Source organism: Hippopotamus amphibius, chromosome 9, assembly GCF_030028045.1.
Source record: "Hippopotamus amphibius kiboko isolate mHipAmp2 chromosome 9, mHipAmp2.hap2, whole genome shotgun sequence".
Classification (NCBI taxonomy): Eukaryota; Metazoa; Chordata; class Mammalia; order Artiodactyla; family Hippopotamidae; genus Hippopotamus; species Hippopotamus amphibius.
The window spans coordinates 32,493,490-32,507,655 of record NC_080194.1 but is presented as its reverse complement, the minus strand read 5'-3'; the positions used below and the strand labels follow the sequence as shown (position 1 = coordinate 32,507,655).

General features: G+C 38.0%; 1 protein-coding gene across 1 annotated transcript in view; it reads left to right on the top strand.

The window, feature by feature from the left end:
* Positions 1-207: 207 nt before the first annotated feature.
* Positions 208-14,166, top strand: part of USP47 (ubiquitin specific peptidase 47) — a 105,852-nt gene continuing 91,893 nt past the window's right edge. Inside the window, exon 1 of the mRNA XM_057747659.1 lies at positions 208-480. Coding sequence (XP_057603642.1) covers positions 442-480 — 39 coding nt within the window. The 5' untranslated portion in view covers positions 208-441. The remainder of the gene's footprint in view (positions 481-14,166) is intronic.

Here is a 14,166-nt window from a genome sequence, read left to right as displayed (position 1 = left end):
TCCCTCTCCAAAAAGCGTTTGCTTGGCCGCTCAACTAATTTTATACATCCCGAGGCTGAGTGAGAGCTGAGGTAATTAGATGCGAGCGACAGCTGTCTCGGCACCTGGGGCGCCAGGCGCCAGGCTCGGAGCCCGACAGCTCGAATTCTCGCGAGAGCGGCCGCCGCCATTTTTCCATTGATTGCAGCGGGCTGGGGGAGGGGCCGACTACGAAGGCGACGGCGGCGGTGGCGGCGGCGGCGGCGGCGGCGGAGGAGCAGCAGCAACCTTGGGTCGGTGTCTGCGCGCTGGTGTCTAAGGCCCAGGCTGAGGCCTCTACGGTAGCCGGAGCGCAGGCGGTGGAGAGGATGACTGCGGCTGCTGTTTTCTCCTGAGCTAGAGAGCCGCCGTCACCCTCCCCCTCCCCCGGCAGGGCGGAGAGGAGCGGCCGGAGTCTGAGCGATGGTGCCCGGCGAGGAGAACCAACTGGTCCCGAAGGAGGTGAGGGGCCGGCGGAGGAGGCTAGGCCCGAGGCCTGCGGCCGCTCGGGGCAGCGCAGGCGGGGGCGAGGGGCCGGCTGCGGGCCCAGCTCGTGGGCCGGCCCGCCTGTGGGGGAAGGAGGAGGTGTGTGGCGCTGGAGTGGGGGGTGGGGGTGCACGGTGGGTGCGGCGAGCAGTTGGGAGACCCGACCGGGTCTAGGGGGCCGGGGGAGCGGAGACCTCTCCCCTTGGGTTTGTGGGGCTGGGCAAATAAAGGAGCGGATGGAAGGAATCGGGTCCAGCTCTGGGGGAGAAGGTAGCTTCTGAAGTAGTTATTTAACATGTTGAGCCGAGGTAGAGAGGTAATTTCAAAGAAAAAATTCTGCAACAGTGGCTGATGGGCGCGACAGGGTGACGGTGCTGCTTCTGGTTTTGACAGTGGCAGTGTGTAGCTTTCAGGGCTTGTGAAATCTACACCCGACTCGAGCTTTGTGGGAGGGCGGTTAACTGTTAGGACTTTTTTGAACTCCTGTTTCTTACTTGGTAGTACTATGGGCCTGCCTAAATGGGGCCTACCGAAGATTGTTGAAAAGTAGTAAATGTGACTGGGACGAAAAGGTAAGAGATAGCGAAGTCTTACCATATGGAGAGCTGAACTACTTTTTGTAGTTGGGTTGTGTATGCTGGTTTGGGTGACTTCTTAAATTCTTAAAAGCAAGTGATATGAGAAGGCTTGACTTCTTGGCTTCTCTTGAATAGTAGGAGAAGATTAATGGTAGAATCCAGCACTGGCCAGTGAATTTCAATATATTAATAGTATCTCTGTTGGCTTTATAAATATCTACAGGGTATCCAAACGTGTATTTTTAACTGGTTGATCATCAGGCGAATGCTTTGGATTTTTATTTCTCATATACCTTAAATAGAGGCAAGCGTCGGTTGAAATTAGCTGTGTTGGATCTTGATATTTTTGAGTGATGTTCTTTAAAATTCTTCTCTTTTTTGGGGGGGGGGGCTACAAAGCAATTTGTTGAGCTACTTGAGCAAGCTCTGACACTGCAAGTGTTATTGGAGTTGTGTATTACGATATGAATATTTTCCCAGCTTTATCAGATGATTGTTTTGCAAGGACAGTTTTTTAAAAACTCAGTTATGTGTCAGTATTTATTCATCAAGTACCACCAACTCTGCAAAGCAGATAAACAGATGAATTAATCAGAATTCTTGCCTTGGGAGCTTTTAAGGATAACACCAGTATTCATTGAGCTCCAAGTAGGGGGTACGTACTTTTCTACAAAAGTAACACTCATGAAGGGGTGGCAGTGATAGGTGCTATGAGAGATATAAAAACAAATTTTCTTTTAGAGTTACATAGTGCTAGTTTTCATTCCTGTGAAAAGCAAAGTTAGTTTTCTTAAATTTTTGACCATTAGAAAATATAATATAGGTGGAACTTCGCTTTAAGGAAGCCCAGTATTAGGTTTATTTTCCTAATAATTTGATTTAAAAAAAACATAATATAAATATACACTTTCACAGGAACATACCTGCAATGCTACTTTTACCTTTTGGATTTTGAAGATTAAACACCTCTCCTTTAAGACTAACTCCCTTACCTGAGGCTTCAATCTCATCCTGACTTCTGATATTTTCCTCCCCTACTCTTTCTGGACCACATGCCTTTTTTTGTTTTGGACCACATGCCTTTATTTTCTGTTCCCTAGACTCATCTTCAGTCTTCTCTTTTTCCCTGACTTCTTTTATGATTCCTGGAAGCATGCACAATACTCTCCAATCTCAAGTCTGTCACTTTTTTAGCTAGCTAATTCATTCTTTTTTAATGGGCATACTCCTCTTCTTGAATTTTTCTTGCTGGCTTCTCTTCCTTGAATTTTCTTTTGCATTTGATACTTAAAAAATTTCCTTGATTTTAGCAATACTGTACTTTGGGGCCTTTTTTCCCTACCTGTTTGTCCTATCTTCCCAGTAGTTTAGTCAATGTCTTTCTCTTTTTTTGTGTCTTTAATTATCACTTTTGTCTGATCTTTGTCATCCCCTGTCTGGCCTTTTAAAGTAGGAGTAGAATTATATAGTGCTGAAGCTGAGAGAGCACTTAGTGATCATCTAGTAACTTGTACCCCTTCACTTTTACAGATGAAGACATTAGGGCCAGAAGATTGACAGTGACTTGTTCAGGATCATATAATGAGTAAATAAATGACAGAGCTAGGACTAGAACTCAAATCCCCTTGATTGTACTCTATTTTACACATCCCTCCATGTAACCTAGAGGCTCTGTAAAAATAGTTTGTAACTCTCTAAGTCCATTTACTGTGTGAAAATAAATTACAGAATTTTAAAATGTCTTGCTTCTGTCCTAATGTCTCATTATCAACAATTTGGAGGGGTTTTTTTGGGGTTTGTTTTTTGTTTTTGTTTTAGAGAACCTCTGACACTTACTAGATTTAGACATTGGTTAAGTGTGTGCATTCATGTGTGTGCAGTTGTTGAACGAATATGTTATTCTGGTCCCTGAAGCTCAAGGACAAATGTACCTTAGAGGACTGCTGAAGAAGGCAGCTTAGTGTCATGCGGGGCTTGGCAAACTACAGTCCCTGGGCCAAATTCAGCCCACAGTCTGTTTTGTTCAGCCCATGAATTAAGAATGATTTTTACGTTTTCAAATTGTTGGAAAAAAAATAAAAAAAATAAAAATAATCTGTGACACTTGGAAGTATATGAAATTTAGATTTCAGTATTCATAAATAAAGTTTTATTAGAACACAGCTATTTCCGTTTATTTACTATTGCCTGTGGCTTTAGCAGAGTTGAGTAGTTGATACAGATGCTGCATGCAGGATAAATTTGAAACTGTTTAGCTTGGTGTTCACTGCCTAGCACAGTTTGATTCTGGCTACAATCTGCCCTTTCAGCTTATCTCTTCTCTCTCAAAACAAGTTTTTAATGCAGCCAAACAGGTTTTTCTCTAACTTGCCTTTCACTTCTATTTGAGCTGCCCACCGATTCAGAACATTCATACATATCTTTCCTTCAGTACCTCATATCTCATTTATTCTAAAAAACCTTTTCTGATTGTTTAACCTTAAGGATTTCTCCTCCTTAGAAGACTTTTATATATGAATACAATTCATTTGGCAATTAATAAATAGTGCTTTGTGACATCTATTATGGTCTCAAACTGTATTTTATTATTATTCATTATGGATTTCTTGACAGCAGAGATCTTTGTGTGTGTGTGTCTCTCTCTCTTTTTTTTGTATGTATTATAGGTCTAGGACAGTGTCCTTTCTGAAGCAGATCTTCAGTAATATTCATTGATACGGTTACAGGGTTGCAAGGAAACTTCAGAGTTCTAACCAATTTCCCCTGCTTGGATATTTTCCACAACATCCTTGGCAAGCTGTTTTTCAGCCTTTGCTTGAGTACCTTCATGACATCTCTGATAATATCTTTGTCTTAGAAGAGATCTGTTGTTTTAAGTTTTTGAGTTTAGAGAAGTCTAGATCTCTGTAGCTGCCATCTTTTGATAGTTGCCTCTGGACAACAGAGAAATCTTAAATCATTTTACATAGGATGGCTTTTTCTCATTGTTGAAGATGGAGGACGGGGGCAGGAGGGCCAACCTTCTCTATTTTACAGTCTGAGCACCCTCAGTTCTTAAAGTGTTTCTCAGTTGCTCTCTTTCAGACATAATTCAGTGTTTTTAGTATTTTTCCTAATCGTTGTATCCAGAGGAGAGCAAAGTGAGTGTGTTCTGTTCCTTGTGGTTGACAGCAAAGCTTTTCACCTCACTTTTTCACTCTACTGTATGTCTTTGAATTGTTGTACATTGATGTTGGCTTTGAGATCTCTTGCTTTTAATATCATTCCAATTTTTATGTATTTGCTTTGTTATTTGGATTATCCTGTTTCCTTATAAGGATTTGTGACAATATTTGTTGAGTACTCAGTGTACATTACTATACATGTCCATATAGGGAATATTTAGAAAAAGTAGAAAAAATTATTTTTTCCTCAAGTATTTTATAGTATAATTAAGGATAAAAGGTACATATTACTAATGGTTTTAAAATAATACTTTAACTGCAATACTTAAAGGAGTATATAACTGTAGAAAAGATGGAAAAATGAAAGGAAAAGAATATGTAGTTCCATATCTCAGTGGATTTTTTTTCTGCCTCTCTTTTCCATGTAATAAACACTGCTTCTATCTGGAACTAATGCTGATAGTAATAACCAAAATTTATTGAGCGTTTATTATATGTCACATACTGTGGCATGTGCTTTGTGTGTATTAACTCATTTGTACTTCACAATGACCTCGTAGCTATATCAGGGTTGTTGATATTGAGAGTCCTCAAAACATTAAAACAACTTGTTTTTCGTTTCCATTGTCTGTTTTATAAAAAACAAATTCCTTTAATATCTATTATGGAGCATGTCAAATGAATATTCTTTTAATTTGTATGGTTTCAACCTTTGATTGTAGGTTACACATTTATATCTCCAGCCCTGACCTCTCTTCTAGTTTCAGATTTCCACCTGCATACTGGATATCTCTACTTGGTTGTACTCTAAGACCTACATATTAAATATGTGTAATATCAACCTCATTTATCTTTCCTCTCTTCTCATGTCCTCCTCCCAGCATAATTCTTTCTTTGTATTCTCTTGTTCAGCTAGTGTCATCATCATCTATTTATTGCTTAATTTAGAACATTTTTTTGACTCCCCTTTTTTTCTTTTTTTCATATATAGTCAGATCATCACTTGGGAAATATCCCTTGCATCCTTACCTTTCTCTTCGTGGCTCTGCCTCTATTTTCTCATCCAAATGTTGTCCTTTTAAATAGTCTCTGTGCTTCTAGGCTCTTTTCTTTTGTAACTGTCCTCCCCACAATAGCCATTACTTTGTAAAATACATGAGATTATGACTTACCTGTTTTAAAGTTTATAATTATTACCCTCTGATTGCAAATTGAATACTAGGTACTATTTATAAACACTGTGCCAGACACTGTGCTAAACAGTTTACACACTTATTTAATATCTATAAAGCCCTTTAAGGCAGCTCTTATCTTTCATTATGTATTTTGTAGCTAGACAGAAAGTAAGACTTAAAGAGTAAGTACCTTATTCAAAGTTGTATAGCTGTTTGTTTCTAAGTCGATGTGGCCTTAACCAGTAGGAAAGTCTTTCATAATATAGCCTCAGTTGATCTGTTTTTTAAAATTAATTTTTATCAAAGTTATACATGCACATATTTTGAAAGAGTTGAATAGCTCCACTCTGCAGATTCTCCCTCCCCTTCATTTCGAACTCTAGAGGCAACCGCTTGCAGCTCATTCTTTTGATGTTTATCTCCATTTTTCAAAATAGTATGCCTATAGTTTTCCCTAGTGATTTTTCAGTTGAACGGGTTGTCTGCTGACTTCTCACAATGGAAGATTCAGTTTACCACTATCCCCAAACACAGACACACTTCTCAATTCTGCCCAGTCCTCCCAATATTGTCATATTGCAAGTTGTTTGGATACATCACTTTTCACAGTTTATATCAATGTGACTATATTCACAGTTGAGCCACGTAGTTTATTGTGATTATTTTCCCTTCCTGTACAGCATCTTGTTTTCCATGAGTTGGTATTTTCTAAAAATCTGCTTTTGCTTTGTTTTCTGTGTACTTATCATTAATTTAACCAGGTGGTTCTCAGCTGGGGGCAACCCAGAGGGTATTGGCGATATTGGGTAGGTGAGGGAGGGCAGAAGTGTGCTACTGATATCTAGTGAGCAGAAGCCAGCTATGCTGCCAAGCATCATCCTATACTGCACTGGACAGCCTCCCACAGCAAAGAATTATGTGGTCCAGAATGTCAGTAGAGCCGCTGTTGAGAAACCCTGATTTAGTGCAGACTGTCAAGTGTATAAATCTTCTCTTTATTATATTCACACCTACCAATTTTTTGATGAATTTCCTCAAATTGCAACTGTTGTCTTAGGTTTACCTTTACAGTCATCTTAGTAGTTTCCCCCAGGTCTCTCTTGTATTAGAGCTCCTGGTTCTATATCTGATGTCTTCATCTTTGTGTTCTCATTTTGGAAGACCACTTTCAGTAATTTTCTGGATGGGCTATAACTTTTTCGAGACTTCACATGTCTGAAAATGTTTCTACCCTCTTGCTTTATACATAGTTTGGCTGGGCAGAGAATTATTGGTCAGAAATAATTTTCTCTCAGAATTTTGAAAACATTACTCCACTGCCATCTTTTTTTTCAGTGAGACGTCAGATGCCTAGAGAATTTTGAATCTCCTCTCTGGAAGCTTGGAGGCTCTTTTCCCCTAGAGTTCTGAAATTCCTGTATTATGTGTACAGGTCTGTTTTTGTCCATTTCTGCTGGGTTCAGGGTAGTCTTATTCAATTTGAAATTTGTCTCATTCTGGGACATTTCCTTAAGTAATTTCTTTGGTTTCTTCCCCTTCATTTTCTCTGTTCTCTCTCTTGAATTCCTATTGTGTAGGTAATGGGGCTACTGATTGGTTTCTCTAATTTTCTTCTATATTTACATCTATTTTCCATTTCTTTTTCCTCTGCTTTCTGGGAGATTTTTCTCAACTTTATCTTCGAAGTCTTCTACTAAGGTTTTATTTCTACTATCATGTTTACAGTATTTTCCAAGTATTTTTTTTTTTCTGAAAAGTTTAAATGATATCCTGTTGTTATTCTATGGATGCAATGTCTTCTCTCTGTTAGGAAATTATCGATACTTTTCTTCTTTGCATATTATCTCTTTTCTCCAAAGTTCCTTTTTCTGTTTGTTTGCTTTGGGCTTTGTCTTTCATATTAGATACCTATTTTAGATGCCTGGTATTCCTTGGAAGTCAATGCTTATTTAGAACAGGGGCCTTAAAAGCTGAATGGAAGCTCTGCCAGTGCGTGATTATGGTTTTCCTTGTACATTGGATATGTCTGGATAATTTCCTTGCAGGCTACCAGTGATACGTTTTTCTCTTGTGCTGAATTGATTCTCCAGAAAAGATTTCTGATCTTTTGCTTGGAGAGAACAAGCTTGGGAGCTGGGTAGGAAAGGGGGATGTGGGTTTCATCATAAAGTACATGAATACCCTCTCATTTAATTCTCCAGTTTTCAGTGTGGCAGCCCTCAAATTGTATTGCACCTGGCGTCATCTAGTTCATAGATACCTTGTTTTATGCTCTCCTGAGGTTGTTTAGTCTTTTACCAGGAAGGGTCAAAGAGTAGAAGAGAGAGGATCTGGGAGTTCTATCTGCTTCTTAAGCAGACTTTAATCTCTAATTCTAGCTTGGACTTCACTCTTGCTCCCAGAGTATCTGAAACTACTAGTTCCTGAGCCTTTTAGGTTTTTTTGCCCTTTTTTCTTTTTAATTTTTTTTGTAAAAGGCTTGAAAAAAGAATACAGAGAGTTCCCATATACCTGTCACCAAGCTTCTCCTTATGGTAATGTCTTACATAACCATAGAACATTTATCAAAAGTAAGAAATTAACCTTTGTACAATACTATTAACTATACTACAGAATTTATTCAGATTTGACTAGTTTTCCACTAATGTTTCTTTTTATTCCAAGGTCCAAGTTCAGAATCCCACATTGAACTTTGTTGTCATGTCTCCTTAGTTTCCTTTTATTTGTGACACTTTCTCAGACTTTTCTTCTCTTTCATGACCTTAACATTTTGAACAGCACTAGTCATTTTTGCAGAATGGCCCTCAGTTTGGCTTTGTCTGATATTTTCTCATGGTTAGACTGAGGTTATTAAAGAGAAGTATATCAAAGAAGTGATATGTCCTTCTCTGTGCATCATTTGGAGGGGGCGGGGGGACATGATGCTGATGTGTCCTACTGGTGATGTTAACCTTTGATCACTTGGTTCAGGTGATTCTGCTAGGTTTCTCCGCTGTAAAGTTACTGTTTTCCTCTTTAATAATTACTGACTACTTTGAGACCATGCAGATATCCTGTTTCTGCTTAAACTTCCCTCAGCTAGTTTTAGCATCCATGTACAGATCTTGTTACTGTTGCAGATCAATAGTGATTTTCTGTTTCCCTCATTATTTCTACATTTATTAAATTGGAATTCTTCTATGAAGAAGAGTTGTCCCTTCTCCCCACTTATTTACTTAATTATTTATGGCAGTATAGATGTATGGATATTTATTTTATTCTTTGGATTATAACCCCAAACTATTATTGTTTATTTTGTTTCTCAGATTTTTCCAGTCTTGGCCAGGGGGAGCTCTTTCTGGTTGGCATCTGTGCTCATCCTTGCTTTTGAGCACTTCTGTACTTTGTGGCACCCGGTAACGCTTCAGCCCATCTTATAATTCCCTGCAGTCAACCACTTCTCCAAAGAGTTTAGCGGTCTTTTGGTGTAAATGTAAATGTGGTATGTGCTATAAACCAGATGTCTTTGTTTTTCATCTAGGCCAGTGTAGGTTTCAACCTTCTCAGGTGTAATAGTCATTACCACTTGTTCTGCTTTCCAGCTTCTAAAATTGTGTTTCTGGTTTCCTATGGATTTATGCTCTCTAAAATTTTTCTTTATTCTTATTTCAGAGGTATTTTGGGAAGCTTTTGAGCTAAATGCTTGTATTCAGTCTGTCCTCTTTAACCAGAAATTCTTTGTTTTTGTTGTCTCCTGCCCCAAGCCAGTTTTGTTTTAGCCACATTCAGCTACATTAGCTGCTGTTCCTTGCTGCGCTATATGCTTTTCTGTGTCACTTACCCCGAGTGAATAATATGAAGTTTTTTTAACATCTGCTTTTTAGGGAGTTTTAAATGGGTGAACTTTGATTTTACATGAAAACTACTATTTAAGTACTTTCTTAAGTACATTTTTAGGATTTTTGCCTCTTATTTTCCATTTTTTTGGATTAGTCACATAAATGTTTTGTGTCTTAGTGCTAAATATTGTAATTTTTTTTTGCCATAATGGAAGGGAGAGCCTTAGTGCATTTCCAGAGTACTAATGTACCATCACCATTGTAGCCCAAGTTGAAAGAAAAGATTCTATTGAAAATAAGGGGTTGTATAGCACAGGGAGCTCAGCCCTATATTATGTAACAACCTAAATGGGAAAAGAATTTGAAAAAGAATAGATACATGTATATGTATAACTGAATCACTTTGCTGTACACCTGGAACTATCACAACATTGTTAATCAGCTAACTCCCATGTAAAATAAAAAGTTAAAAAATAAAATAAAAAAGTAACAAGTCATTGCCAAAAAAAGAAAAAGAAAATAGAGGTGTCAAAAACATAGCATTAAATATATATTCAAATACTTATTGCAAATTTAGGTTCCAGAAGACATCTACTTTAAAAACTGATTCACAGGTGTTAAGGACCTTATTCAGTTCAGACAACATGATAGGTGTCATAATATGCAGAGGCATATTTTATGAGGCTTTTTATACAGACTTTAAAGTATTCCGTCCAGGTATTGCTGCTTAGAATCTAAGTTTGTACAAACATTCTCTATTGTAAAAAAGTCTTTGGCAAAATAATTGTGACTAGCAGTGATGGCAAATGATAGGCAAATATGATGTGATCTTTCACATCAAGATTCTTAAAGAATGTGCATTTTTCCTGAGTCTGGTTTTCTGTTAGTATAATGGAAGAAGGGCTGGATATAGGTATAGTGTAAGTAAACAGATGTCTCCTCTCTGCTTTACCATGTACTATTTATTTATTTATTTATTTATGGCTTCGTTGGGTCTTTGTTGCTGTGTGCAGGCTTTCTCTTTGTGGAGAGCAGGGGCTACTCTTCGTTGTGGTGCATCGCTTCTCATTGCGGTGGCTTCTCTTGTTGCTGAGCATGAGCTCTAGGTGCGCGAGCTTCAGTAGTTGTGGCGTGTGGACTCAGTAGTTACGGTGCACGGGCTTAGTTGCTCTGCTGCATGTGGGATCTTCCCGGCCCAGGGCTCAAACCCGTGTCCCCTGCATTGGCAGGTGGATTCTTAACCACTGCGCCACCAAGGAAGTCCTCTACTGTGTACTTCTGTTTACTTTGTCTCAAGATGTGGGAGCAATAGTAATTGCCCTATTCTTGTGTTTAATGGAACTGAACTGAAGCAAGCATACCTAAAGTAGCTGTGGATACGAACATTTTCATTGACATAAAACTGTTGCTGCAACCCACTGTTGAGAGTGTTGAGAGATTACTGTTTTTATGAAACTTACTGAGATATATGTCTTGAATTTGTTTTTTGTTTGTTTGTTTTTGGCCACGCTGCATGGGTTGTAGGATCTTAGTTCCCCCACGAGGGATGGAAACTGGGCCCTGGCATTGAGAGCACTAAGTCCTAACCACTGGACTGCCAGGGAGTTCCCAATATGTTAACTTTCTTTCTTTCTTCCTTCCTTCCTCCCTCCCTCCCTCCCTCCCTCCCTCCCTCCCTCTCTCTCTCTCTCTCTCTCTCTCTTTCCTTCCTTCCTTCCTTCCTTCCTTCCTTCCTTCCTTCCTTCCTTCCTTCCCTCCCTCCTCCTTTCTTCCTTCCTTCCTTCCTTCCTTCCTTCCTTCCTTCCTTCCTGTTTTTTTGGCCGTGCCACGCAGCTGTCTTGAATTTTTTATGTTTTTCAAAAACAAGCTGTTAAAATCCTATCCAATCAGCAAAATCTAGCCCTTACTACTATAAGAATCCTTCCCTGATTCTCTTTTTTCAACCTGATAGCATTTTTCTAACCCTGAAATCTCATAACACTGTAGCTTTTGACATTTGAAAAGTTATGTTAATACCTTTATTATTTGTGTTAATGCCTTTATTAGAAGCTCTTCAAAGTCAGGACACAAGTCAGCGTGCCTGGATTCAAGTAGCAGTTTTGTGACCTTGGGCAAATTATTTAACCTCCCATTACCTAAGTTAAATGAGGATAATAGTAACTACCTCCTAGGGTTGTTGAGAACATTGAATGAGTTAATACATATAAAGTGTCTTCCATTTAATAAGCACTCTTATAAATGTTATCTGTCATAATAAGTGTTACCACCTTCATTACTGTTATTATCTTCATCCTTTATTCTCCCTAGGGGCCAGCATAATGTGCTGTACATTGTTGTTGTCTAATAAATATGTATTGATTAAGTAAAAATAAAGTCATATTTTAGTTATTAAATATGCTTAGTTGTTTGAAGTCATGGATCTGATATGACCTGTCAGCATAAATTCTGAATGATTCTTAGATTTGACAGGTTCTTATATAGTGTCAAGTAAGACCTGTTTTTACTACTTTTTGATAATTGAAACTTGTAACAAAGTACAAATATTAAATGAAACCTTTTAGTCTAATGAGATCCTAAGAAAAATTGGTTTAGTATATACAGATATTTGTTGAAATAACTTACTTAGATTAACAAGTTACTTGTTTATGAGATTCAGTGTGAAATGTTGTTTTAAAGCAGGATCCATGTTAAGAATAGTTTGTTTCTGGGAGAACTTTATGTGTTTGATAATTCTGATTTTTTGAAAATTCTGAAGTATAACCAGTTGACATGGTTAGAAGAACCAATTGACCTATTTTTGTCAGTTGTATTACAGATTGTGCTTTAGATTTGATGCTGTGTAATTGATTGCTATAAGACTTAGAGTCATTAAAATATTAGCAGAAATATAGTGACTTTCCAGGAGAGAAAAATTAAGGGCTAAGTGACATAATTAAGGAAAAAGCCCTGGAATTTAAATCTTTCTATATACAGTGAGTCCAGTACCTTTGATTTAGCTTTAGGAAGACATGAACCTCATTATCACCTAAGTGAAATTTTCTAATATAACCAGAGCATTGTGGTTTGACTATAAATACCTTTCTTGTTTCAAATGATATTACCTATTTTTATTTCATCATATGTATGCTTTAATTTTTCTTAATGTAGATTTCCGTAGCTCTGGATGCTGTTGAATTCATTCAGCTAAGCATTGAGTTAGTAGCTGCCAAGAACCAGAGAATCAAAGATGAATAAGGAATCTGAGCTAGTTCTAGATGCTAGTCTAGTCTGGGAGACAAAAATTCGTAAGGAGACAAATGCATAATATGGAAATAAAGTGGGACCATAAAGGAGGGCGCCGCCAACTTTATCTAGGGGAACCTGTGAGCACGTAACACTTAAATTAGGTCGCAAAGGATGACCTGCTGCCAAGTAAAGAAGGAGGTAAGAGCTCTTAGTTAGGAGAAATAGTATTTAAAACAAAAAGTCTGTAATGCATTTTGAAAGTGGCAGAAAAGTTTTGGGTAAATGCATGGAGTGCCTGGTGTTGAATGAGAGAAGATAGTTCTGGTAGATTGTGTCTTAAAATTCTGAAGGCTTTGTATACCTAAAAGAAATTTAGGTTTTTATTGTGTAGACATTAGTTGGCAGGAAGTGTTTTTTTGGGCAGAAATACTTAACAGATTTGTTTATAATTGTTGTAAACAAATTCAGTGAAACTTGTTCGCTGAAACATTGTTTACTTGCATGAATGTTTTATGTTCCTGTGTTAATATTAAACATTTATACACAAATGAAAATGGAGCAGGGCAGAATTTGCTGTAATACCTATTCTCTCATCTGCTTTTTTTTTTCTTCATTTGCAGTCTTATAATTAGGTAGTTTTTTTTTATTTTAAAAGAATAAAATGTTTCCCTTAAGTGCATCCTCCACATGAGTCATGCTGGCAGGATATCCTTTGGCATAATTGTTACATATTTGATATGGATAACACACAGGTAGGTATCTTCAAATAGTCTAACTAGATAGGCCTTATTTGCCTCCAGAAATGTGTCAGTAGCTGCACTTTGGTAGGGTAGATCTGGTTTGAAGTCCTGAACACTTGCATGTGAGAAGTTCAGTGTACTTCAGGGACAGTATGAGGCTTGTAAAAATGTGGTTTCTTCACCTTTTCAATGTAAGACATATTCTTGTGAGTGACTCTTGTAGCTGGTTGCCTTTTCAAGTGCTTTACCACTGGCTGTTTACAGGCATTGGTAGGAGCCATAGTATAGAGAACTCCCTGTTTACCTCTCTTCTTTTTGGCAGCTCAGCAGGCTAGAAGTGGCACTGGTGCTAGAGTGATGACTGGTGGCGGCTGCAGCAGCGGCAATTGAGAACACCACAAGGAATGTTTTTAATTAGAGGATTAATGAAATCTTCCCAAGGATTTTCCCAATGCCCCAAATAAAATTGACTTTAATATTTTACTGAGAGGAGCTCTTGATTACAACCCCAGTTCCAGGCTGCATTAGAAAGTAGAATTTTTTTTTGTTTGATTTATCTGGTAAGAGATAGGTATTGCTTTAGTAAATATATCAATACATAAACTATCTATGAGTTCATATACATTTATTCCATTTTATAGATATAAAACATCTACCCTTTTATGTGTTTAGGTATTTTAATTTCGTTGCCTTTAATTTTAAGTTTACACCAAGTTGTATAATTTATTACTTTATTTATAGCACTTTGTGGTAAAGAAAGGGAATTGGTGAAAAATTAGATACCTAACAATGAAGTCTCTTATTAAAAGATATCTAAGGGACTTCCCTGGCAGTCCAGTGGTTAAGACTTTGCCTTCCAATGCAGGGGGTGCAGGTTTGATCCCTGGTCAGGGAGCTAAGATCCCACATGCCTCGTGGCCAAAAAACCAAAACATAAAAAACAGAAGAAAAAAACAAATTCA